Here is a 25730-nt window from a genome sequence, read left to right as displayed (position 1 = left end):
TGAATTTACTCTGTAAATCTTCACCCAAATCCTAATTAAAAAAAAAAAGAGAGAGAAATAAAGTAAAAGACCTCTTTAAAACATAAAAAAAGAATGACCTGAGCCACAGATTTTGAGACACCCCTGCTCTGAGGGGCGGGGTGGGGTTACTGGCCTCAGATTGTAAGTCATGAGTCAGTGTAATGAAATCTGGTTGGAATTCTGGTCTGGACCCTTGTCCAAAGCTCTCACCTATTTGGAGCATCTTAAGAGAGGGTATAAGACCACCCTGTACAGTGGTGTCATGGCTGATCCTGTGCAATACATGCTGAGCAGTGACCATCATGGGGCACGGTCCAGCCTTTCTTCTGAGGACTTAGGACATCTCTGTCTGAAACTTAGCTCCACTCTACAACAGCTCCTGCTTTCAAGCCCAGACTAGGGAATGCATCTATAGTGAGAAAGTGCTCTGAAATGTGTAGAAAAACAAAACCTTCCATCTGGCCCATGTTTCCCTACTTGTATCACCTTTACTAAATCTTGGGAGAGAGAACTGAGGGAGGAGTTAGGGCCTGCCTTTTACAGGCTTGACAGCAGGTGACAGGCCCTCCATGCCTCAACCCTTTGTAACACCTTGCACTGGCATGGTTTCCAGCAGCAGAGAAAGCTCTTTCATGTGAGGTGGGCTGGCCAGGCAGTCATTGCCCAAAACCCACACCTTTTCCATCACAGACCCAAAGGCACATGACACTGCATCTGGCTGGGAGGAATGCCCACAGTCTAAGAAAGGTGCCACTGAACTTCTGGGAGAAGTCTGCGTCTATGCAGAATGCTTTAAATGGTCAGTTTAATGGTTTGGTAGAAAGGCATGGAGGGTTGTGAGGAGTATGGTGTGGGTTTGGAGACAACAGAGCTGCTCAAGTACTGGTTCTGTTATTTGCATGAGTTTGGAAAGTTGCTTTACTGTAAAGACTTTCTCACCTGTAAAATGAGAACAAGAAAATCTTCTTTAAAGGGATGCCAAAGGATGAGAAGAAAGGACATATGTAAAGGGCCCCACACAGGGCCAGCCTCACAGTTGGTGCACAAACAGCAGTGCCCAGATGATTCCACCTATGAGAATGGTTTCTTAAAGATCTAACCAAATAGTAGTTAAGCCCTGGACAGGAATGTCTGGTTGCATTTAAGTGACTCAGAGAGTCCAGCTAGAGAGGGTCATCTTATGTTCTTGGGGCAGAATAAGGGGACTCAGTGACTGGTGGCCATTTTGTACAGACTGACCCCATACTTTGTTAGGATCCCACTTGGTTTTGTCCACTGGTGTTGAGTCTTTGATCACTCCCACAAATTCCGTACCAAAACACTGCCTGTAGAATGCCCACATTGTAAGAGGAGCCAACAGTTCATAAAGGTCATTTTAATGCAATGCACCTCTTTGTCTTCTCAGGAGTGGAATCTATTTGGAATGAGTGTAAAGTAGCATTTGCTCATTGATCACTGAAAGTCTTCCTGAGCTAATGAGCAAAGTTCAGCATTTCCTGAGACAAAAATAAAAATGTAAGGAAGTCCAGCACTGCAACTTGCAGTGTGTAGGCTTGGCCTTCACTTCAACCAATGTCATCATATTTTCTAAGGCAGCTCTTCAGAGATGGTACTCATTACTTCTCTCCATTTATACTGTAGAAACTTGGAGGTCACCAGGTTTCCCACAATGTGGCAAACCACAGTGCACAAAAAGACAAAATCTATGCCTCTAGTCTTAAGTAAGGAGTCCTTGGGTGTTGCAAATGGTTAAAGCACTTGGCTGCTAAACGAAAGTGTGAAGGTTTGAGCCTACCCAGAAGTGCCTTCAAAGACAGGTCTGGCAATCTCTTTCCAAAAAATCAGCCATTGAAAACAGGAGCACAGTGCTATTTTTACTCACAGGGGCCTCCATGAGTTGGAAGTGACTTGATCACAACTTTCTTTTCTTTTTAGTTTTTGTTGTTTTTAAGACTTAAAGGACCCATGGCTCAAGGAGGTTTGGCAACTTACTCAGAGTTGTTCAGCTCATGAGTAGGAGAACTAGGAACAGATCCCAGCCACTTGATTCTCCGTTTAACACTGTTCACCTTACTAACCAGTTGCCATTCAGTTGACTCCAACTCAAAGCAATCTTAAATGTGTCAGCATAGACTTATGTGCCATGGAGTTTTCAATGGCTGATTTTTCAGAAGCAAATTACCAGAACTTTCTTCCAAGGTGTCTCTGGGTAGACTTGAACCTCCAGCCTTTTGGTTTTCATTCACATTTGCACCACATTTATGCTCACTTGACTCTTTTTTGAGTCAAATGAGCATAAAAGTCCCTTGTCTTATTTGGCATGGATGGATAGTGTCGAGAATAATTAGACAATCAAAGTGTTTTAAGCTTTAGAGCTTTAAAAGAGAATAAATTTAAAGCAATAGCAAGAGAGCATGAGATGTCAGCTCAGGGGACCCCAGTCACCCAGCCTAAGTGGGCTTTGCTTGGCTTTCTTCCTGAGTTCTTAGTGCCTGGCCCTTTCAACTTCCATGTTCCTTCTTCTGACTCCTCCCTGTGCTGTTTCTCTTTTCCCCCATCCTTTCCTCCAAGAACATGCTTCCCCATTCTGGGATATTAGGGATCTAATGTAAATGATAGGTTGGAGCTGGGGCCACCAGTCCATGAACAGGACTGTCCAAATAGGGGACTCCTTGAATCAGGAGGAAGGGAGCTGCTCCAGAGCCCCACGGTGCACTACTGTTGAGCATCTTTTCTGTGATGGAAATGGGATTTGTCCTGCAGTGACAACAAACCAATGGCTGAAGCATTTCCTAAGGGTCATTCAGTAATTTGGCCGTATTCCTTCAAAATCAAGACTGTAATCTTAAAGCTACGAGCTTTATTACTAAGATTTGGACAGGATTATAAGAAAGCACAAATCATGGATGGAATTTTGGATTGCAAGTCTAGCAAATAAATACAGTATAAATTCACCCATGTTAAAAACCAGACACAGGATCTTAGAGAAAAGCTGTCCCAATTTTGCTTTACCAGGTGACCTCAGCTAATATCTTCATGTTATAAATGCAGTGTGAAAAAATATCACATAGATCAGTGATGAACCATGACTTGCACTTTGTAACGTGACCTCTAATGAGCCACTCCATCTTGTTTATTGTAAAATACCATTGTCAAGCACACAGACCAGTTTGCTTACCTCTAGTCTGTGAGAGATCTCAGGAAGTTTGGTAATTGTAGGCTCTTTTATGCAAATTCCTGCTCATTCAAATCCCCAAATTTGGATCCATAGAAACCAACTCGGACGTCGGTTCCAAACATTCTCTTTACATTCCTGATGAAGAAAATAAATAAGAAAACCTCCCCTTAGTTACATAAGGTACATTGGGTTGTCAAGTGCAGGAATGTGTTCTTGTTGTGTTATACTATTCCCATGTTACTATAAACAAAAATCATTCCTTTAAAAAGAGTATAATGTGTATGGCATTAACTTGGGGAATAACAAGCAAAGAAATCCTATGAGTGATGTCTAGAATTTCTTCTAAGTGAATTTAAAGCGATTCTCACATTTCCTGGTTAAAAGGTGATTCTGGCTTTCTTCTCTCACACACTGGATTCTGGTTCCCTGTTTATTCCCAGCCCTTCACTGTTTGGTAGATGAGAGCACAGTAATGACATTGTTGTCCCCTGACTCACGATGACCCCACACACAACAGAACAAAACACTGCCCAATCCTGCACCAACTCCATGATCTGTTGTGGACTGGATTGTTGAGACCCAGAAGGTGTTCACTGGCTGACTGCCAGTCTTTCTTTCTAGTCTGTCTAAATCTGGAACCTCTACTGAAACCACCATGATAGCAATGTGTAAGCCTCCACTGACAGACAGGTGGTCGCTGCACACGAGGGGCACTGGCCGGGAATCAAACCAGGGGTCTTCTGTATGGAAGGCAAGAATTCTACCACCGGCCCACCATTGCCCTGCTAATGTACTGATGTGCTCAAGATAAATAGTTTTCTAGAGAGGGAGGGGGGTACACATCTTCAGAACAGGGTTGTCTGTTGCCAGGTCCCAGGAAGTGCTGGTGAGGATCAGTACCTACCTTGTTTATGATGCTGTCAAAGGCCTTCTGCAGCTTGTTGTGAACGGAGGTCAGCTTCCGGAAGTCTCTGTGCGCTTCCAGGATGGGGATGACCAGCTTGTACACCTCATTAACTGTCTCATACAAGCCCCCCTTGCAGAAATAGAAAGAAGTTCGACAGAATTCAGAGCACTGGAAACTTAAGAACCTGCAGAGTTCATTGTCCACACAATGTACTTGGGAATGGATGTACCGTCCACACCACTTGTTTTACAGGCAGGTGTGAGGTCTGAACCTACTCCTATCATTGAGATGGCCTTAGGTCAGACTGCAGGAAACTCAAATGGCCCTGCACCATGCTGTGTATAGGGGAAGGGCTTTGGGGGGGGGGGGGGCAGCAGGACTGAACTGATTCAGAAAGGCTGTCTTAGAGCATTTTCATTTCACCAGGGAGCCGCCATAGCCAGGTGCTTAGTGTTTGCCTAGAATGAGTTAGGAGTGTTCCAAGGAGCTCACTTTCTTGAACTTCTTGAACACCAGGCAAAACAAAAGTATACTGGACTTTCTCTGACACCTGAAAGGAAAAGTAAGGGAAAGGCGAAAGAGAGGGAGAGGGAGAGGGGCAGAGACAGACAGAGAGAGTATAGCTAAAACGAAAAATAAAATACACAGAAGTGATAGGGAAGAAACTTAGAAATGAAAAGTAGAAACGAAAGAATAATGTAAGAATGAAAATAAAATCGGATCAGCTAAGCATAGTAAAGTACTGAATATTGTTGGGTTGGGTGCCATCAGGTTGTTTCCAACCCAGAGTGACCCCATGTGACAGAGTAGAGCTGTCCCATAGGGTTTCCTAGGCTGTTATCTTTACAGAAGGAGATGGCCAGGTCTTTTCTCCCACAGAACAGTTGGTGGATTCCAACTGCTGACCTTTTAGTTAGCAGCAAGCGCTTAATCATTGCACCACCAGGCCTCTGTATTAAATATTAACTTGGTTTCAAACCTAGAAGAAGTGGGAATTATTCAAAAAGAGTGAGAGACTCTTTTTCTCCTGCCCTGAATCTCAATGGCATAATCTCTTGTTCTTTATAGGACCGTTTACACCCAGAACAAGGATAACGAGCTAGGGGTCTCAGTGGTTCCCCACATTTTCCTGAGCTGGTTCTGGGTTGTAATAGTCCTGAGATAGACACTGTCTATGCATACCTTCCCCCTGGCCCCAGGGGCTCCTCTCCAAGTTTTTTCGCTGTGAGAGAGAAGATGAAAGAGCGAACATGCCTCATCATTTATTGTGTAACTCTGGGCACGTCACTTCACCTCTCTGTGGCTTCATTTCCACCTTTATTAAATGGAAATCACACTGCAAAACTGCCGCCCAGCAATGGGCATGCACTGAAAACCAGAAGTTATTTGATGAAAGGCTGTCTCCCTCCTCCCCTCGAGGAGCTAATTTAATTTAGGTACATCAAAGTCCTCCCAGCCAGGCCTTGCCCGGCATGCCTGGCCCTGGAGCTGGCTGCCTGGCCCTGGTGGTGCCGTCATGAAGTGTGGCTGTTAAGACCATAGAAAGAGTTCAGCCCGAACATGTGAGGTCACATCCTGAGAGGGTTCTCAGTGCACTCATATGGATTGGCTTGTGTCCCCAAAAAATACCTGTTGAAATCCTAACCCTGCACCTGTAAATATGGCCCTGGTTGGAAATAGGGGCTCTCTTTTGATATGCTAATGAGGCCATACCAGAGTAGGGTGGGTCCTGAACCTCATCCCTTCTGAGTTATAGAAGAGGAGAACAGACAGGGAGACCCGCAGGGAAACACACACATTGAGGAATGCCAAGGAACTCTGGGGGTATGACAAGGAAGGACCTGCCTGAGCTGACATCCTGAATGTGGAAGTCTAGCTTCCAGAACTGTGAGACAATGCATTATTTCTGGTCTTGAAGCCACCCACTTATGGTGTAATAGTAGCCCCAAGAGACCAAGGTGGGCACTGACCGTGCTGAAGAGCTCAGCGGCTTGCTCCAGAAGGCCCACCAGGCCGCTCTCTGTGAAGTACCTGCCCGAGCACAGCCATCCTCATCTGGTGACAGGGTGTCATCAGAGACTGCAGATTTTTCCAGTATGTTGGAAGAGATGTTCTGAAAGGGATCACAGGAGAACCAGGCTAAAGAGTGGCACCAATAGGAACCCAAAAAGAAGGGCTTGAAGAGGTTCAAAATCCCTCCAGCCTGTGATTATGCGAGGTCCGTAATTCCACCCAGAAGAGTTTCTAGCCGTCACACATTCTGAAAGGACACACTGAGCAACTGGTCTTCAAAACTCATTTTTCTTTCCTAATAATTACACTTTTCTTGTTGCTGTTGTTGCTGCTGTTGAGTCAGTCCCTGACACATGGTGATCTTATGCACAATAGGATTGGACATTGTGTGTTCCATAGGTTTTAGCTGATTTTCAGAAATAGAAATCCAGGCTTTTCTTCCTAGTTTGTCTTAGTTTGAGAGCTCCACTGAAACCTGTTCAACATCATAGCAACATGCAAGCCTCCATGGACAGACAGATGGCGGCTGTACATGAGGTATACTGGCCAGGAATTGAGCCTGGATTTCCTGCATAGAAGGTGAGAATTCTACCACTGAGCCACCACTGTCCTCCACCCTTTCCCTAGGACCTTTAGGTCCATTAGGACATCTACCACAATGTAACACTGGTTAATGTACTTTGGATAAACTACCTGACAAGGCATGCAGTTGGGGTCACAGCTTTTAAAAGGCAAAGACCAATTAACAGTTAACTGGGATGCCTTGTTTCAGCAGCTATTGTCATTGTTATGTGCCATCGAGTCAGCTCTGACTCACAGCGACTCTATGCACAACAGAATGAAACACTGTCAAGTCCTGTGCCAGCCTCACAAGCCTTGCTAGACCTGAGCCCATTGTTGCAGCCACTGTGTCAATCCATCTTGTTGAGGGCCTTCCTCTTTTATGTTGACCTTCCACTTTACCAAGCATGATATCCTTCTCCAGGGAATGATCCCTTCTGACAACATGACCAAAGTAGGTGAGAGGAAGTCTGGCCATTCTCGCTTCCAAGGAGCATTCCGGCTGCACTTCTTCCAGGACAGATTTGTTAGTTGTTCTGGTAATCCATGTTGTTGTTGTTATTGTTGTTGTTGTTGTTATGTGCCGTTGAGTCAGACCTGACTCATAGCGACCCCTCCTTGGGTTTCCGAAGCAGTATCACTATGGAAGTAGATTGCTCAACCTTCCTTCCAAGGAGTGGTTGGTGGGTTTGAACTGCCAGCCTTCTGGTTAGCAGTCAAGTGCCTTAGGCACTATGCTACCAGAGTTCCTGGCAGTCCATGTTACTTTCAATATTCTTTGCCAACACCACAACACAAGTATCAACTCTTCTTTGGTCTTCCATATTCACTGTCCAGCTGTCACATGCATATGAGGTGATTCAAAACACCATGGTTTGGGTTAGATGCACCTTAGTCTTCAAAGAGATATCTTTGCTCTTTGAAAGAGGTCTTTTGCAGCAGATTTGCCCAGTGCAATACGTCATCTGATGTCTTGACTGCTGCTTCCATTGGTGTTGATTATAGAACCAAGTAATATGAAATCTTTGACGATGTCTATCTTTTCTCCATTTATCATTATGCAGCTTATTGGTCCAGTTGTGAGGATTTTCATTTTCTTTATGTTGAGATGTAATCCATACTGAAGACTGTAGCTTTTAATCTTCATCAGTAAGTGCTTCGAGTCATCCTCACTTTCAGCAAGCAAAGTTGTGTCATCTGCACATTGGAGGTTAATGAATCTTCTTCCAATCCTGATGCCACAGTCTTCTTCATACAGTCCAACTTCTTGGATTATTTGCTCAGCATCCAGATTGAATAAGCACGGTGAAAGGACATAATCCTGACACGCTCCCTTCCTGATTGCATACCATGCAGTATCCCCCTGTTCTGTTCGAACAACAGCCTCTTGTTCTATGTACAAGTTCCTCATGAGTACAATTAAATGTTCTAGAATTCTATTCTTCTCAATGTTATCCATAATTTGTTATGATCCACAGAATGAAATGCTTTTGCATAGTCAATAAAACACAAGTAAACATCTTTCTAGTATTCTTTACTTAGAGCTAAGATCCATCTGACATCAGCTATGATATCCCTCAATCCACATCCTCTTTTGAATCCAGCTTGTATTTCTGGATGTTCTCTGCCAGTATACTGCTGCAATCGTTTTTGAATTATCTTTAGCAAAATCTTACTTGTGTGTGATATTAATGATATTGTTCAATAATTTCTACATTCTGTTGGATTACCTTTCTTTGTAATGGGTACAAATATGGATCTCTTCCAATCAGTTGGCCAGGTAGCTGTCTTCCAAATCTCTTGACATAGTCAGGTGAGTGCCTCCAGAGCAGCATCCATTTGTCGAAACATCTCAATTGGTATTCTGTCTATTTCTGCAGCTTTGTTCTTCACCAATTCCTTCAGTGCAGCTTCAACTTCTTCCTTCAATACCATTGGTTCTTGATCATATGCCACCTCCTGAAATGGATGAACAACAACCAGTTCTTTTTGGTAGAGTGACTGTGTATTTCTTCCATCTTCTTTTGATATTTGTTGCATCACTCAATATTTTGCCCATAGAATCTTCCAACATTACAACTTGAGGCTTGAATTTTTTCTTCAGTTCTTTCGGCTTGAGAAATGCTGAGTGTGTTCTTCCCTTTTGGTTTTCTAACTCCAGGTCTTTGCACATTTCATTATAGTATTTGACTTTGTCTTCTCAAGTTGCTGTTTGAAATCTTCTGTTCAGCCCTTTTATCCTGTTGATTCTTCCATCCACTTTAGCTACTCTCTGTTCAAGGGTAAGTTTCAGAGTCTCTTCTGACATCTGTTTTGCTATTTTCTTCCTTTCTTGTCTTTTTAATTACCTTTTGCTTTCCTCATGGATGATTTTTTTTATGTTATCCCACAATTCCTCTGGTTTTTGGTCATTGGTTTTCAATACATTGAATCTATTCTTTAGATGGTCTCTAATTCAAGGATATAATCAAGGTCATATTTTGGCTCTTGTAGACTTTCGTTTTCTTTAGCTTCAACTTGAACTTGCATATGAGCAGTTGATAGTCTGTTCCACAGTCAGCTTCTAGCCTTGTTTTGGCTGAAAATATTGAGCTTCTCCATAGCCTCTTTCCACAGATGTAGTCAATCTCATTCCTGTGTACACCATCTGGTGAAGCCCATGTATACAGCTGCCATTTATGTTGTTCAAAAAAGTATTTGCAATGAGTAAGTCGTTGTTGGTCTTGCAAAATTCTACCATGCGATCACTAGCATTATTTCTATCACCAAAGCCATAGTTTTCAACTACTGATGATTCTTCTTTGTTTCCAACATTTGCATTCCAATCACGAGTGATAATTAATACATCTTGATTGCATGTTCGGTCAATTTCAGACTGTAGAAGTTGGTAAAAATCTTCCATTTCCTTGTGTTTGGCTTTAGTGGCTGGTGTGTAAATTTGAATAATAGTAGTATTAACTAGTCTTGCTTGTCAGTGTATGGATATTATCCTATCACTGACAGCACTGTACTTCAGGATAGATCTTGAAACATTCTTTGTGATGATGAATGCCACGCCATTCCTCTCCAATTTGTCATTCACAGCATAGTAGATCATATGGTTGTCTGATTCAAAATGACCAAAACCAGTCCATTTCAGCTCACTGTTGCCTAGGATATTGATCTTTATGCATTCCATTTCATTTTTGACAACTTCCAATTTACCTAGATTCATACTTAATACATCCCATATTCTGATTATTAATGGATGTTTGCAGCCGTGTCTTCTCATTTTGAGCCATGACATATCAGCAAATCGTGGTCCTGAAAGCTTTACTCCACCACATCATTATGGTCCGCTCTACTCTGAGGCAGCAGCTCTTCCCCCGTTGTATTTTGAGTGCCTTCTGACCTGAGGGGCTCATCTTCTGGCACTAGATCAGACAATGTTTCAAGGCTATTCGTAAATTTTTCCAGTAATAGATCAGACAGTATTTCACTGTTATTCATAAGGTTTTCACTGGCCAGTTCTTTGAGAAGTGGATGGCTCCTTTCTTCTTCTGAGTCTGTTTTAGTCTCGAAGCTCCACTAAAACCTGTCCACTATGGGTGACCCTGCTGGTGTTTGAAATACCAGTGGCATAGCTTCCAGCCTCACAGCAACATGCAAGCCACCACAGTATGACAAACTGAAAGATGAGTGTTGGTTCAGCAGCTGAGGGAACTTCAACTTTGGGGATGTTGTTCTGAAGTAGGTTGCTACTACTGAATTAATTTCAGATGAATGGCCACAATTTTATACAACAACAACAAATCAAAGCATCTTCTTTATAGTTATTTTATGGAGATACAGCATTTACTGATGTTTTGCCCACAACAATTTTGTTCTTTTCTACACAGTACACCTTTATATAAACTACAGAGTGTAGAGTGCTAGCAGAGAATCAAGTGACAAGGGGCAGGACCAGGGGGAGGCAAGTGAAACACCCAGGATGCAAAATTTAAGGAGGCATTCCCTCTCTGGGTAGTGTCCATGCCAACCCTGCACTTGCTCAACCTTGAGAGTGAGCACCTCCTTAAAATTTATACCCTGGGTGCTTCATTTGCACCCCCACCATCCTGGCCTTGGCAGCAACTTGCATACTCTTGACAGGTCAAGAGTTATTTTCTTCCACCTAGCTCATAGATGTGGGAGAAACGCAGGTAGACCATGGGATGGAAAGAAAGCCTTCTGTGATGGTTAATGCTATGTGTCAACTTGGCTTGGCTATGGTTCTTAGTCACTATGTAATTACCTTCCATTTTGTGATCAGATGTGAGCAGCCAATCAATTGGAAGGGGCGTTTCCTAGGGGGCGTGGCCTGTCTCCAGTATATAAATGGATATCCTGGCAAAGCCTGTGTTCTCTCTCTCTCTCTTGACCTTGCCCTCTTCTCATTGTCTGACTTCTGGTTCCTGGAACATAAGCCTGCAAAAGTCTCTGGCCAGATACTGGATTTGTCAGCCCTCACAATCTGTGAGCCAGCAGAGGTCCCCAGCCTGCTACCTGACCTACAAATTTGGGACATGTCAGCCCCACAATTATGTTAGCCATTTCCTTGAAGTAATCTCTCTTTCTCATTCTTTCTTTCTCTATATATACATGTCTCATTGGTTTTGCTCTTCCTGAGACCCCACAGTAAGACATCATCTGAGCTTAGGGATCACAGGTAGTGCACATGCCACCCTTCCTGCCCATGCTCATGGCAACTGTGCTTATGGTAACTAATCAACTACATGTAGTTATGGAGTGAACTACATTAGTTATGGAGTGAAAGAAATATGTCAAAGTTCTTTCAGCACAGAGTTGGCTTGTGAGATAAAGCCAAACTGCCTCCTGACCTAGCACATAAGAGCAAGTGACTCAACCTTAGCCACCAACAAGGAGACATCTGAGAGTGAGAATGTATGCACAATTTGAAGAACATAATCAATGTCATGTATTGTACACACAAAAACTGTTGAACCAGAATATGTTTTGCTGTGTATATTTCCAATAACACCACCACCAACAAATATGCTCCTGAAGAAACCAGCAAACAAAGTGGCAGCCATCACTGCCCTGTCCTTTCACATCTGATAGTGAAATGCAGTTGTGGGAATCCAGGGGCTTCTCAAAATCTTTTTTACCAATCTTTCTTCCAAACTTGGCTTCTCTATACTGGTGCTTCTGAATTGGAGATAACAGAAGGTCTAAGAGACTCAGTTGAATTTCAGAAAATTTGAAAGAATCTAATAGCCACAAAACCAATACTACTATAATTGTATGCAATTTTCCACATGGAGAGGAACGGACTTGAAGTTTGTAGCCTTATAAGCTGTAGTCAGAGGGAATATGTTCTGGGAAGACTATCCTGGTTTCAGAATTCAGGAGGTAAAAGTCACATTGTCCTGATCCACATATATGAAATAAATATTACACCCTGGGGCAAAGAACTTGGGATAGCTCAGTTCCTTGGAATCCACTGGCCTCAAAGCTCTTTTCCTTGCACAGATTTATTTATCTTCAGTATCTAATTATTTTCCAAAGCCTCACTTTTATTGGAGCAGAACAAGGTTGAAAATGAAAACACAGAGTATTTAAGAAATCAACAATGAGTATCTGCTGTTAATGATGCCCAGACTGCCTTCATCTTTCTAAGGTCAAACATCCTGACTTTCTTCTGGGGAACCACCCCTAACTCCAGGGACCCAAGCTCAGCCAATTAGAGCACAATATTTCCCTGGGCATTATTATTGATTCAGGGATGGGTACATGACCCAATCAGAGCCAAAAGGACACTCTGAGAATTTCTTAGCAACTGCAGGAGGTCAGCATTACTTTTCTCCTGGACATATACCAGTACCTGTGGAGAAGGAAGCAGAAAGCAGAGGCAGGAAGTAGTGGTAACATGGTTTGGGCCCCACGGCCAGTTTGGCCTTAAGTGAGTGCTCTCTCCTTCCATCCACAGGCGAGTTGATGAAATAGATTTTTGGCTTAGGGCAGTCAAATTGGGTGTTGTGTCTTTGCAACTGCACATTTGCAGACTCACTTGCTATGTCTCCTTTGAAAGAAAACGGAATGGATACATTAACATCAGCATCATTTGGCTTCTCTTCTACATCTGAGAACATCTACCTCCCCATGTTCATGAAGCTGTCATGCTTTGTTCTTCCTTTCCTTCCCCTTCCCCATCCTTCTGAGCTTTCTCCTTCCCCCTAGATTGTTGTTGGCTGCCATGGGGTTGGCTTGGACTCACAATGACCCCATGCACAATGGAACAAAATACTGCCCAATCCTGACCCATCCCCATGGTTGGTTGTGGATCAGACAGTTGCAATCCATAGGGTTTTCACTGGCTGATTCCTAGAGGTAGAGCACCAGGTCTTAGGCCTTTCTTCCTAGTCTCTCTTAGTTTGGAAGCTCTGTTGAAACCTGTTTAGCATCATAGAAACATGCAAGCTTCCACTGACAGATGGGTGGTGGCTGAGCATGGAGTGCAATGATCAAAAGTGAACCCAGGTCTCCCACATGGGAGGAGAGAATTCTACCACTGAACCACCAACGCTGACTCTCTAGAGTAGGTCATGTTATAAATGCTCATAGCATCTTGTGCATCTTTTAAATAGCACTGATCATAATTGTAATTGAATAAGGATGGGCTAGTTAATTGTATGACTTCTTTTTCTCTGGCTAGAAAGTAAAACCACTGAGGCAGAATAAGTGCTCAATAGACATTACCTAAAAGAATGAATGAATGGAGATGTATGAAGATACAGCCATATATGCCCCAGGCAAGGACAATGTGGAGTTTCCCTGTTAGCTGTAGATTATCCATTCTGTCTCGTGTTGACATGTCTCTTATAAGCAAATTCACTAACTGCTAGGTGAAATTAGCATAGTAAGTGCAAAAAGGATATGGGGGAAGCATCTTCTGACCTCCTCCAACCTCACAAGGGGGAGACAGAATCAGCAGCAGCAGCCTAAGCCTTATTCCTATGAGACCAGACATCCCACCACCTTTCAACTTATTTACCAGTTCTGACACCAATCATTCCTCTCACTGTACTCACTTACCTTCTCTGCTGGGTTCGATAATTTGTTGCAACGGCCACACAGAACTCACAGACAATACTCATGATTATGGGGTTGTTTTTAGGGAAGTAATAGAATACAATTCAGGTTCAGGAACATTCTCAGGATACAATTCTTCCATCAGGACAGCCTCCCTTCTGCTATGCCCTCAGACATACCTCACTGACCCTTGGCCTCTGCCCTACTCCGACAAGTGTTACAAAGGTCTTTTAGCTCTGCCGATAGTACACCTAGGTGCATCCCACTCTGCCAGCAAGACTCCTGCCCAAGGGCACACAGCTTTCTCACTCCATGGGCTGGCAAGGCTGCTCCTCTGCTTGCCTCCACTGCCACCAGGTCACTGCCAGTCATCTCTGCTGTCTTTCTGCTAAGGGGGTCCAGTGCAGAGATCTCAAGTTCAAGGATGTGCTCTATTCTATCTCCAGCTCTTTTCTCTTGATGGCAGTGGCATCCCCCCTTCTGTCTCTTTGTTGTTGTTGTTGTTGTGTGCCGTCAAGTCAGCCCCGACTCATAGCGATCCCGCCTTGGGTTGCCGAGACAGTATCACTATGGAAGTAGATTGCCCAATCTTCCTTCCGAGGAGTGGCTGGTGGGTTTGAACTGCCAGCCTTCTGTCTCTAGTGGGGCTCATTTTAAGCCTAGCAGAATGACAAAACTAACCAATCCTCACATTAGAATTCTATACATCTTATTTGCATGGCCCCATTCCCACAATGTCCATGTACCTTATTCACATTACTACTTGTGGTAGGCCACAAGCACCTTATATTTGCATAGTACCACCCAGTCATCTGGTGGGAGTCACAAAGACCAAGCCTGGAAGAGCCATACCAAGTAATTCACTGCACCACTGTAAAGCTCACTAAACCCAAAAATCAATTACAACAAGCAAGTAACATTTAAATAAACAATTAAAATATATTCATTGGATCCATCAACAGATGAATGGATAAACAAAATGTGGTACGTATATCAATGGAATATTACTCAGCCATAAAGAGAAATGAAGTCCTGGTACATGCTACAACATGGATGAACCTAGAAAACATTATGCTGAGTGAACTAAGTCAATCACAAAAGGACTAATATTGTAAGATTTCACTTATATCAGATATCTAGAATAGGGAACCATATACAGACCTAGGGAACTCTGGTGGCTTAGGACCTAAGTCATTTGACAGCTAACCAGAAGGCTGGCGGTTCAAACCACCAGCCACGCCTTGGAAGGAACGTTGGGCAATCTACTTCCATAGAGATACTGCCTTGGAAACCCAAGAAGGGGTCACTATGAGTCAGATGAGACTCAACGGCAGTGAGTTTGGTTTGGTTTCGTATACAGACCTAGGTAGGTTAGTGGTTAGGAAGGGATGATGAGAGGGAGGTGGAAAGGGGGTCCCATTGTTTAGGGGTCACTGAGCTTGTTAGGGGTGATGGATAAACTTGGAAATGGATAATGGTGATAGCTGCTCCACACAAACACAAGTCAGTCATTGACTTGTACATGTAAATGATGTTGAGATGGCAAATGTGCTTTTACGTATTTATGTATTTACTACATACAATAAAATAAAAATACATAAAAGCACATTGAGTTGGATATGAGGCATAAAAAAATAAGAAGAAATCTTTCAGTTGTTGAAACAAAAAAGAGGATGACACAATTCAACCTTAAATGGTAAACCAAAAGAATTCCTGGGGATTGAAAGAATAGTACTATACTATTTATCCTTGATAATACCCATGGCCAAATAAATTTGACAAAAGAAGCAGACACATCTAAAATGGTTTTTATAACTTTCTTGTTCACTTTTATGTGATTTAAAATGCGACATAATATTTTTATGCTTTTGGATGAGAATTTAACTATTGGCTTCAGAGGAGCATATAAAAGCCTTCCTGTTTGAGAATAAATTGATTTGCTGGGAATGGAGTCATGGAACACATGTTTTTGTTAGTGAGGACCACAGGAAAGAGGAGTCAGTCAGAAGTGGCAGTACCTGGCTCGGCAGATGTACAGGTCGTAGGAAATCAGAAGTCTGGCTCTACCAGCAGTATTTTGGTGACTTATCCTCTAAGCCTGGGAAAGTGACTTGGAACTGTCTTCTTGTTCTGGTTCACACAGATAGCATCACAAAATTGTGCTGGAAGGACAATAATGAAACAAAGCCTTTCATAAAATCAGTCCTGTAAATTTCACACATGAACAATGCAAACAGTTGTAGAAGACTTTGGGCATCTTGCCTAAAAAGAGCTTTTATTACTGGTGCTATATTGTTCATGGTTTCAGGGACGGTTATCTCCAAAGATTGCATCTTTTTTTAAAAAAGTCCTTATACAACTGGTTTTTGTCTTGCTTTTAAAGACCACATTAAACTATTCAGTACAAAAGTGGCCACCGCACTTCCCAGTTGAAGCCAACTCTCAGGTCTGGCAGACAAGTTCCTTGCCAATTATGGGTTATTTTCAGCCTTTCTCATTTTCCATCCCAGGGCCATTTGGCTCATTCTTGATTTTGATTAGAGAGTTGGGGAGTGGAACTAACGAATAGTCCATAAGGGCAAACATTTCTCCAGTCTCTGGGAAAAACTTTTATGGTGGTCGGTCTACTGCGCCAACCACAAGTCTTTGAGACCAAAGAAAGAGTTTAAATGCCCTGAAAATATTGCTTCCTCTCTCAGTTCCTTCATCTGTGGGATGGTCATACTATTATCTTCTGTATTAGTCAGCTTCACAGAGTTTCCTAAAACAGCCAAACTCACTGCCATTGAGTTGATTCTGACTTGGGAGTGTCTAAGTGCCTATCGACTCTATGTACCATTAGGACTACATATGATAAACATTACTGTTATAGTATTATCATTTATAATAAAACCCAAAAAACTCACTGCCATCGAGTCAGATCTGACTCATAGTATCCCCTCCTTGGGTTTCTGAGGTGGTATCACTAAGGAAGTAGATTGCCCAATCTTCCTTCCGAGGAGTGGCTGGTGGGTTTGAACCACTATCCTTCTGGTTAGCAGTCAAATGCCTTAGGCACTACGCCACCAGAGCTCCTTTTATTATAATAGTAATGCTATATTATGTAATAATATCATAATGTAAGTAGTAATATCATATTACAAAACCAAAAACCAGACTCACTGCCGTCAAGTCGGCTCCGACTCATAGCAACCCCTCCTTGGGTTTCTGAGACACTATCGCTACGGAAGTAGATTGCCCCATCTTCCTTCCGAGGAGTGACTGATGGGTTTAAACTGCTAGCCTTATGGTTAGCCTTAGGCACTACACCACTAGAGCTCCCATACCATATTACAGTACATCATCACTATTGGAGTCACTGGTGGTACAAAGAGTTAACATCCTTGGCCGCTGACAGAAAGGCTGGAGGTTCAAGTCCACCCAGAGGTGCGTCAGAAGAAACGCCTGATGATCTACTTCTGCAGTCACTGAAAACCCTACAGAGCACTGTTCACTCTGATACACATGGGGTCATCATGAGTCAGAGCTGACTTGACTTCAATCGAATATTATTATGTTATTGTTGTTACCTGTTCTCGAGTCAGTTCCAACTCATAGTGACCTCATGTCACTGCCTGGTCCTGCACAATCGTTGCCATGCTTGCACCCATTGTTGCAGCCACTGTGTCAATCCATCTCCTTGAGGTTCTTCCTGTTTTTCACCGACCAACTACTTTACTAAGCATGATGTCCTTCTCCAGGGACTGGTCCCTCCTAATAACCTGTACAAAGTATAAGAGGCAAAGTCTCACCATCCTTGCTTCTAAGGAGCATCCTGGCTGCACTTCTTCCAAGACAGATTTGTTCATTCTTCTGGCAGTCCATGGTATCTTCTTTGCCAACACCACATCACAAAGGCATCAACTCTTTTGCAGTCATTCTTATTCGTTGTCCAGCACTCACATGCATATGAGGTGACTGAAAAGATCATGGTTGGGTTAGGCGCACCTTAGTCTTCAAAGTGACCTCTTTGCTCTTTAACACTCTAAAGAGGTCTTTTGCAGCAGAGTTGCCCAATGCAATACATCATTTGATTTCCTGACTGCTGCTTCCATGGGTGTTAACTGTGGATCCAAGTAATATGAAATCCTTGACAATTTCAGTTATTACTATAGTAAAAAATAAGCATAAATAATAATAATAATAATGAAAGATGGTAAAAGGACTGGTACTATTGACATTTGAGGCTGGATAACTCTTTGCAGAGGGATGTCCTGTGCCCTTAGGATGTTCAGCAGCATCCCTGGCCTCTACCCACCAGATGCCAGTAGCACCCTTCCTTACCCCTAGTTGCGACACCCAAAAATGTCTCCAAGTGCTCCCTGGTGGCAGCGAAATTGCCTCCCCACCACTGCTCCAAATTAAAAGCTGAGCTCACTCTGCACCTGAAAGCTGATGCTGCCCACGGGCAGGTAGCTGTGGTCCTCCAGCATGCTCAGGTACTCAGCCACCAGGGCAGCTGCATGCACCAGGCACATGGCGGCCTCCGTGTAGCACCTCCTCTTGGTGTGCTTCTCTGCCATGTTCTGCAGCCAGGTCAGCTGCAGGTCAGCAGAAGTCTGGTAGCTCTTGGCAATTCTGAAGAGACGGTGAAAAAGAGATTCAAGGACAACCAGTCTGTGACACTGTTATTCTACCAGGCGGGGGCCACTTTTTCCCATGAGTCTTCCCCCACTCAAGAATTTTGCTACATATTTGAAAAATGAGAGAAAAGGCAAACATTTATCAACGCAGCTATTTTCATGCCATGTCTAGGGTGAGCTGGAGCCTACAAAAACACATTTAGTGAAAATTCATAGCAGCCCTGGTGACGCAATGGTTAGGCACTCGGCTGCCAACCAAAAGTTATGCAGTTTGAACCCACCAGCAGGTCCGTGGGAGAAAGACCTGGTGATCTGCTCCCATAAAGATGACAGCCTATAAAACCATATGGGGCAGTCACATGGGGTCACATGGGGTCCTTTTGAGTTGAAATTTACTGAATGGTTCAAAACAACAACAACAAAAAACTTTATGGGAAAAAAGACCTGATAGATGGATTTCTTTTCATTCCTTTCTCTCAAAATAACAACAGAAAACAAAAGTATTTCCCTTCTTACGATGCACATCAGGACTATTCTTCCTCTATAGTTTCTCCTGAACCAGGACCTTGAAGCTGGGTTTTATACTACAGAGTACATGATTGCTAAAGTAAACTATGCAGCCATGTTAGGATATGATTGGAACAAAACCACCTGGGTGTACTGCGTAACAATTGATCATTTTTTCTCTCACTCTCTGGGAGGTAGAAGATAAACTAGTTGTCAGGGAGTCGACCGACTGATGGTGGCCCCGTGTGTGTCAGAGCAGAGCTGTGCTCCGCAGTGTTCAATGGCTGAAGTTTTAGAAACCGACTGCCAGGCCTTTCCTCTGTGGTGCCTCTGGGTGGACTCAAACTGCCAATCTTCTGGTTAGCAGTCAAACACATTCACTATTTACACCACCCAGGAATCCAAACAGTAGAAGACACTCCTACAAAATAGGTTCCTCACTTTGAATTAGGGGGATGGTTTTGAAAGCTTATAGATGGGTCTACGAACTCTGAGTGTTTAATTTCTATTAACTTCTACTGGCTGTCATCCAAAACAGTGTATCCACATTGCCCGTGAACATCACATTAGTAAGGACTCCAGAGTGACAAATCCTAGACCCTCCAGTGAGCCCCTTTTGATTTTTCCAGAAAAGCTTACCTGTACATGAGGTCCATAAGCATCTCAGGATCTTCCTGAAATTCCTTCATTTTCACCATGTCATATAAAATGCTATTCAGATTGCACAGAAGCTTCTCCACCAGCGAAAAAGCAGAAGTACTCAATGATCGTGGCTTCACGGTCCATGTAAGGAGTTTGTATATCACTGGAAGTGCAAGCAGATAGCAGAGAGCTGAGCAGCAGGGCGTCTAGACCAGAATCTCCTGGCCTTCATCTTCGCCAGGCCACATGCTTCTGAGGCCCAGGTGTGAGTCAGCCCTTGGGATCTATGAATTAGCCCTAAATCCTCATGTCTCCCTCTCCACCTCATTCTGGTTTAAACTAGGTTCAGTTATTTCCAGACTGAACAGCGCTACACCCTACACTGGTGTATCAGGGCTTCTTACTACCAAGTAGGAGGTAGTTGGGGACCTCGGCTTAAGTCCCAAGTCTCAGGAGCTTCCTGGATGTTCCCCCTGACTCAAGAGTTTTGAAAACTTGCTACCACTTGTTCTGAATGACAAAAGCCAACTGAGAAGTGGCCAGGGGAGCCTGAAGCACGGAGGACAGGTAACTCTGGCTGGGTCTGGGTCTGCAGACCCTGACAAGGGTTCAGCTGCAGAATCTTTGTCCTGCCCTTCTCTGCACCAGCTTCCTGGGGCTTCCTAACATTCCACCACTAGATTCCTTGCATTGGGGCCAGGCATTGAAGACCTCCATTAAACTGTCTGTATTTTGCTGAGCCTCCTTGCTGGAGAGTTGTTGTTGTATTGTTGTTGTTATGTGCCATCAAGTCAGCTCCGACTCATAGCGACCCCTCCTTGGGTTTCTGAGGCAGTATCACTACGGAAGTAGGATTGCCCAACCTTCCTTCCGAGGAGTGGCTGATGGGTATCTCTGCATAAATAATGAGGTTACAAAGAGTGGGGTTGAGATGAAAGGGAAGAGAAGAAGAGAGGAGAAAGATTCTGAGAAGGAGGATGCAACACTGCAGAGGACAGGACAGGACAGACTCTGAGCAGACAGTGCTCTCAGACCGCAGTAAGGAAGAAAAGCACTCAGACATTCATTCAGTACACACTTAATTGAGAGCCTTCCATATAGGAGGCTCTAGGTTGGAAGCTCTGGTGGTATAGTGGGTAAGGCATTTGGCTGCTAACCAGAAGGTTGGCTGTTCAAACCTACCAGTTGCTCTGTGAGAGGAAGATGAGGGAATCTACTTTTGTAAAGATTTATAGTCTTTGAAACCCTATGAGTTGGAATTGACTTGATGGCAGTGTGTTGCGTTTAGTTAGATTAGGAACTGCAGTTGAAAGAGAAATGAGACATGCTAGAACCCTGTCAGGCATTGTAATAGAGATGAAAGAGATTACTGTCTCACAAATTTCCAAGGGGCCCTGGTAGAACAATAGTTAAGCGCTTGGTTAACGTCAGCAGTTCAATCCTTCCCGTGGCTCTGGGGGAGAAAGACCTGGTGATCTGTTCCTATAAAGATCATAGTCTAGGAAACCCCATGGGGCAGTTTCACTCTGTCCTGTAGGGTCACTATGAGTCAGAATTGACTCAACAGCACCTAACAACAGCAACAGCAACAACTCTCTGACTCGGCCCTTCCTTATATTCAGTACTCCCACCAGTCCAGGTGGTCCCTTTCCCAAACCCTTACATTCAATTCATTCTCACCACTACTTGTAATTTCCCCTTACTCTTCCCCTCAGAGCTATTTCTAGCCCAGGCTTCTACTCTTACCCCTACCATGAAGGTTTTCGTTTAGATGTTCACAAAACCTAGCCACTCAACTGTTTATTCACTTCCCAACCCCCTCTCTCTAACCTTATATTGGGTTTGGTTTCTTACCACACACTCGGCCCTTAGGTATTAGCTGTCTTGTGTTGCCTCCTAATTGTTTTGAAACTGAGCTCTCTAAATAAACTGTTAGCAATCTGAAGCTAGGGACAAGGGTGGATTTACTCGTGTGCTATCTATCAGAGCATACTGGGCAGGCAGCGGATACCTGCAGATGCATCATGTGTGTGTATACATAATAGATATGTATATTATGCATATATGCAGCAGACACCTGCAGATGCATCATGTGTGTATACGTAATAGATATGTGCATTATGCATATATAATAGAGATACAGAGCCCGAAAGTTCCTTAGAAATGAGCCTGGTGAGACTGGCTCGGTTACTTTAGACTCCTCATCTGGAAAGCCCGATGGCTAGAAAAGGACATCAATCTGGTAAAGCAGAGGGTCAGTGAGAACAAGAGGAACCCTCCACGAGAGGGATACAACAGTCACAACAGTGGATTCAAACACACCAAAATTCGTGAAGATTGCACAGGACCAGGCAGTGTCTCATTCTTGTTATACATAAGGTCACCATGAGTTGGAGCTGACTCAACAACTACATAATACATATGTACATACATACACATATACATATATGCATATATAAATATGTATACATGTGTGTGTGTATAAACACATATATATTATACATACAGTGCTCTGGTGGTGCTGTGTTTAAGGCATTGAGCTGTTAATCAAAAGGTCAGCAATTTGAACCCACCAGCTATTCCATGGGAGAAAGATGAGGCAGCCTGCTTCCATGAAGATTTACAGCTTTGGAAACCCTACGGGAGTCGCTATGAGTCAGAATCAACTTGATGGCAATGGGTTTTATATATATTTGGGTTGTCCCACATTCTTTAGATGTGTTAGCAGGAGGGACCAGTCCATGGAGAAAGACGTCATGCTTGCTGAAGGAGCGGGTCAGTGAAAAAGGGGAAGACCCTCCACAAGATGCACTGATGCAGTAGCTGCAACAATGAGCTCAAACACAGCAAAGACTGTTTCCCTCGGTTGTACACAGGGATGCTATGAGCTGTACCAACTTGGTGGCACCAAGCAACATGTCTGTGTATATGTATCTATATAACCAGTTGCCATCATGTTGATTCTGACTCACAGAGACAATATATCTGTGACTTTACAACTGGCTGATGCCAAACCCTGGAGGAGACCAGGCCCGCCCTTCAGCCTACCAGGATGGGGAAAAGAGTGGTCTGCATGGCTGTGTCCTCTTCTGCGTAGGCCAAAATTGTCCTCAAGGATCTTCTCAGATTTCCTCATTAAAGTCTGGTGCTTTGTCCACCAAAGATGCCAGAGACATGGTTACCTGCATCTTTACTCTTGCAAAGTTCTGCACTAGGAAGAAAACGGAACAAAGAAGAGGCACTCAGCTGTTAGATAAGAGAAGATGGTGGAGCCAGACACCAACACCTGCTGATGTTCTCCCACCCCCACACGTCTCCCTCGTTTCCTTTCCTCTCGATGAAATGTGAGCTGCACTCTGCACTGAAGTCAGCTTATTATTTAAATGGATAGAGCTCCGACATAAATTGTGCCTTGTACCGCCAGCTCCCTTTAAATTTTAATTTAGGATTGGGCTGCCTCCATGCTGGAAGGCTGGAATATTCTTACAAAGTTGGGCCACAGGTTTTATCCTTTTGTACCAAGATTCCTCTTCTTGGGGCTCTATTTAAACTTCAGAGAGAAATAGTGCCCCCAGGGAAAGGATTTTTCAGATTCTGGACGACAGGCAAGCAGCCACTTACTCTTCTCCCTTTCCTTCTAGGCTCACAGAAAAATATGGCAATCCCAAGGGTCCCTGAGAAATAGCCAAAGACTTTTAAATAGTCATCCCTGGTATATTCTGAGGTCCTGGCCTTTCTTCCTTGGTCCAATTTATCTTTTACTGTCATTCAAGCACGCTCATAAACATGACCACAAATGGAAATTCCAAAAGAACAGAGCAAAATCTAGACATACAAGAGCAAGGCTGACTGCAGCATGCTGAGTTAGAGGCTGCTAAGCTTTGATGAAAAGCTGGGTCCAGTGAATACTGATGATATAAAATTCTCTTCCACAGGCTACTCTGCTGCCAGCCAGTCAGAATCTACACTATAGGACAACATCTTTAGAATTTTTAGCTTGTCTGTTGTATTTCCCTCCACAGCTGTTAACTTTGCATCTACATAGATTCATTTCCTTCCTACTGAAATATACTGATGGAAACCACTGTAGTCACCATCTTGATACTCACTTTTATAAGGCATTTGACTGCTAACCAGAAGGCTGGCTGTTCAAACCCACCAGCCACTCCTCCAAAGGAAGATTGGGCAATCTACTTCTATAGAGATACCGCCTCAGAAACCCAAGGAGGGTTCATGATGAGTCAAATCGACTCGATGGTAGTAAGATGCAAATTCAAATCAAAGATGCTGTCTACCTCCAAAAAAAACCAAACTCGCTGCCATTGAGTTGATTCCGACTCATGGCAACCCTTCTGGACAGAGCAGAACTGCCCAGAGTCTGTAAATATGTATGGAAACAGACAGCCTCATCTTTCTCCCCTGGACTTGTTGGTGAGTTTGAATGGCTGACCTTTTGGTTAGCAGCCCAATGCTTTAACCACAGTTCTACCTGAGTTCCTTTGCTTTCTACTTAACCAAAAAACCAAACCCAATGCTACTGAATGAGCAACTTATGTGACCCCCACCGGGTTTCCAAGGCTATAAATCTTTATGCAAATAAATTGCCTCATCTTCTTCTCACAAAGCAGCTGGTGGGTTTGAACCTCTAACCTTCTGGTTGGCAATAAAATGCCTTATCCACTACACCACTCACACTCACACTCACTGCCATCAAGTCGGATCCAATTCATAAAGAACCCTCCTTGGGTTTCCGAGGCAGTATCACTAAGGAAGTAGATTGCCCAATCTTCCTTCTGAGGAGTAGCTGGTGGGTTTGAACCTCCAGCCTTCTGGTTAGCAGTCAAATGCCTTAAGCACCACACCACCAGATCTCCTACTACACCACTAGAGCTCCTCAACTTTTTCTTTCTCATGACACAGAAGCAAACAGGAATACTGCAGACTTGGGTTTCTGTTTTCCCTCTGGCTCAGTGCCTGGCCCTATCTCTGACTGTTGACCCCAGGTGCCCAGCGGGTCTGAGCTCTCACGCTGACAGCTCCGAAGCTGAACCTCATGAGTAGGTAGAGGGTGGCACAGGCTTGGCTCCGGGTGACGTCCATGCTGCTGCTGCAGTGGTGCAGCATGCGCTGGCAGAGGTCTGCACACTGCTCCACCTCCTCCTCGAACAGTAAGTCCCCGAACTAGGAGAGACACAGGGACCGTTAGCTGGTGCTCCGCACATCCACCCGCGGGCTGCGTTAGCAGCCTGTTAAAATGTGCAAATGTCTTCGTGGGAAAACCAGAAGCCCAGGAGCTTTAATGCATCGCTCCAGAAACATAACGAGCTACTTGAGTCAGGGGATGAGTTGAAGCAACGGCAATGACTCAGATTTCATTATGAATTGCACAACAGTGAACGTAAGCCAGCTGCTGCTAAGTCAACTCCTACTCCTGAAGACCCCGCGTGTGTCAGAGTAGAACTGTGCTCTGTGGGGTTTTCAGAAGTAAATTGCCAAGGTACCTCTGGATGGACTTGAACCTCAAACTTTTTGGTTAGTGGCCGAGCACGTTAAATGCTGGTTATTAACCTGGTATTACTAGCCAGGTTGTGTTCACTGCCCAATCCACAACTTTGAAGGGATTACCCTCAATTTCCTGGGTCTCCTGGAAATTACTGGTGACTAGAAGAAGAAAGTGGCCTTAATTGCGGAGAGGAAGAGAATTCTACTTTCTATATTTGAAAGATCCCATGTAAAGGGCACAATATGAGGCTTTCAGTAAAGGGGAAAAAGTAATCTCCCTAGTGCATTTTGCCCAATTTATATTCCTTAGGCTGTGGGAGCTCTGGTGGTGCAGTGCCTAAGGCATTTGACTACTAACCAGAAGGTTGGAGGTTGAAACCCACCAGCCACTCCATGGAAGGAAAACCAGGCAATCTACTTTTGTAAAGATTTACAGCCTTGGAAACCCAATTGGGGTCACTATCAGTCAGAATCAACCTGATGGCAGTGGGTTTGGTTTTTGGTTTTAGGCTGTGGGAAGTTTCTTTCTAAACCTCTTGGTACTTTATGATGTGGCATTTTGTAAGACTTACTAATAAGGATCACATGTACGGCTTTCCTAGCACTTGTCATATGTACTGTTAAGCCAATTCCAACTCATAGTACCCCTAGAGGACAGAACAGAACTGTCCCATAGGGTTTCCAAGGCTGGAATTTTTAAGCAAGC

At 43.8% G+C, this 25730-nt stretch overlaps 1 protein-coding gene across 1 annotated transcript in view; it reads right to left on the bottom strand.

Annotated features, from left to right (window-relative positions):
• The window catches only part of DOCK8 (dedicator of cytokinesis 8), a 193688-nt gene that overhangs the window by 15134 nt on the left and 152824 nt on the right, over positions 1-25730 (bottom strand). Inside the window, 11 exon segments of the mRNA XM_042782993.1 lie at positions 1268-1358; positions 3201-3249; positions 3252-3332; positions 4103-4235; positions 6077-6150; positions 6153-6219; positions 18176-18368; positions 19520-19625; positions 22576-22650; positions 22653-22728; positions 24551-24703. Of these exon segments, the coding sequence (XP_042638927.1) occupies positions 1268-1358; positions 3201-3249; positions 3252-3332; positions 4103-4235; positions 6077-6150; positions 6153-6219; positions 18176-18368; positions 19520-19625; positions 22576-22650; positions 22653-22728; positions 24551-24703 (1098 nt within the window).

This window comes from Orycteropus afer, unplaced genomic scaffold, assembly GCF_000298275.1.
Source record: "Orycteropus afer afer isolate SDZICR_OR568_19922 unplaced genomic scaffold, OryAfe1.0 scaffold00569, whole genome shotgun sequence".
Taxonomy (NCBI): domain Eukaryota; kingdom Metazoa; phylum Chordata; class Mammalia; order Tubulidentata; family Orycteropodidae; genus Orycteropus; species Orycteropus afer.
The sequence above is the reverse complement of the archived record's forward strand: the minus strand, read 5'-3'. Positions and strand labels throughout refer to the sequence as shown.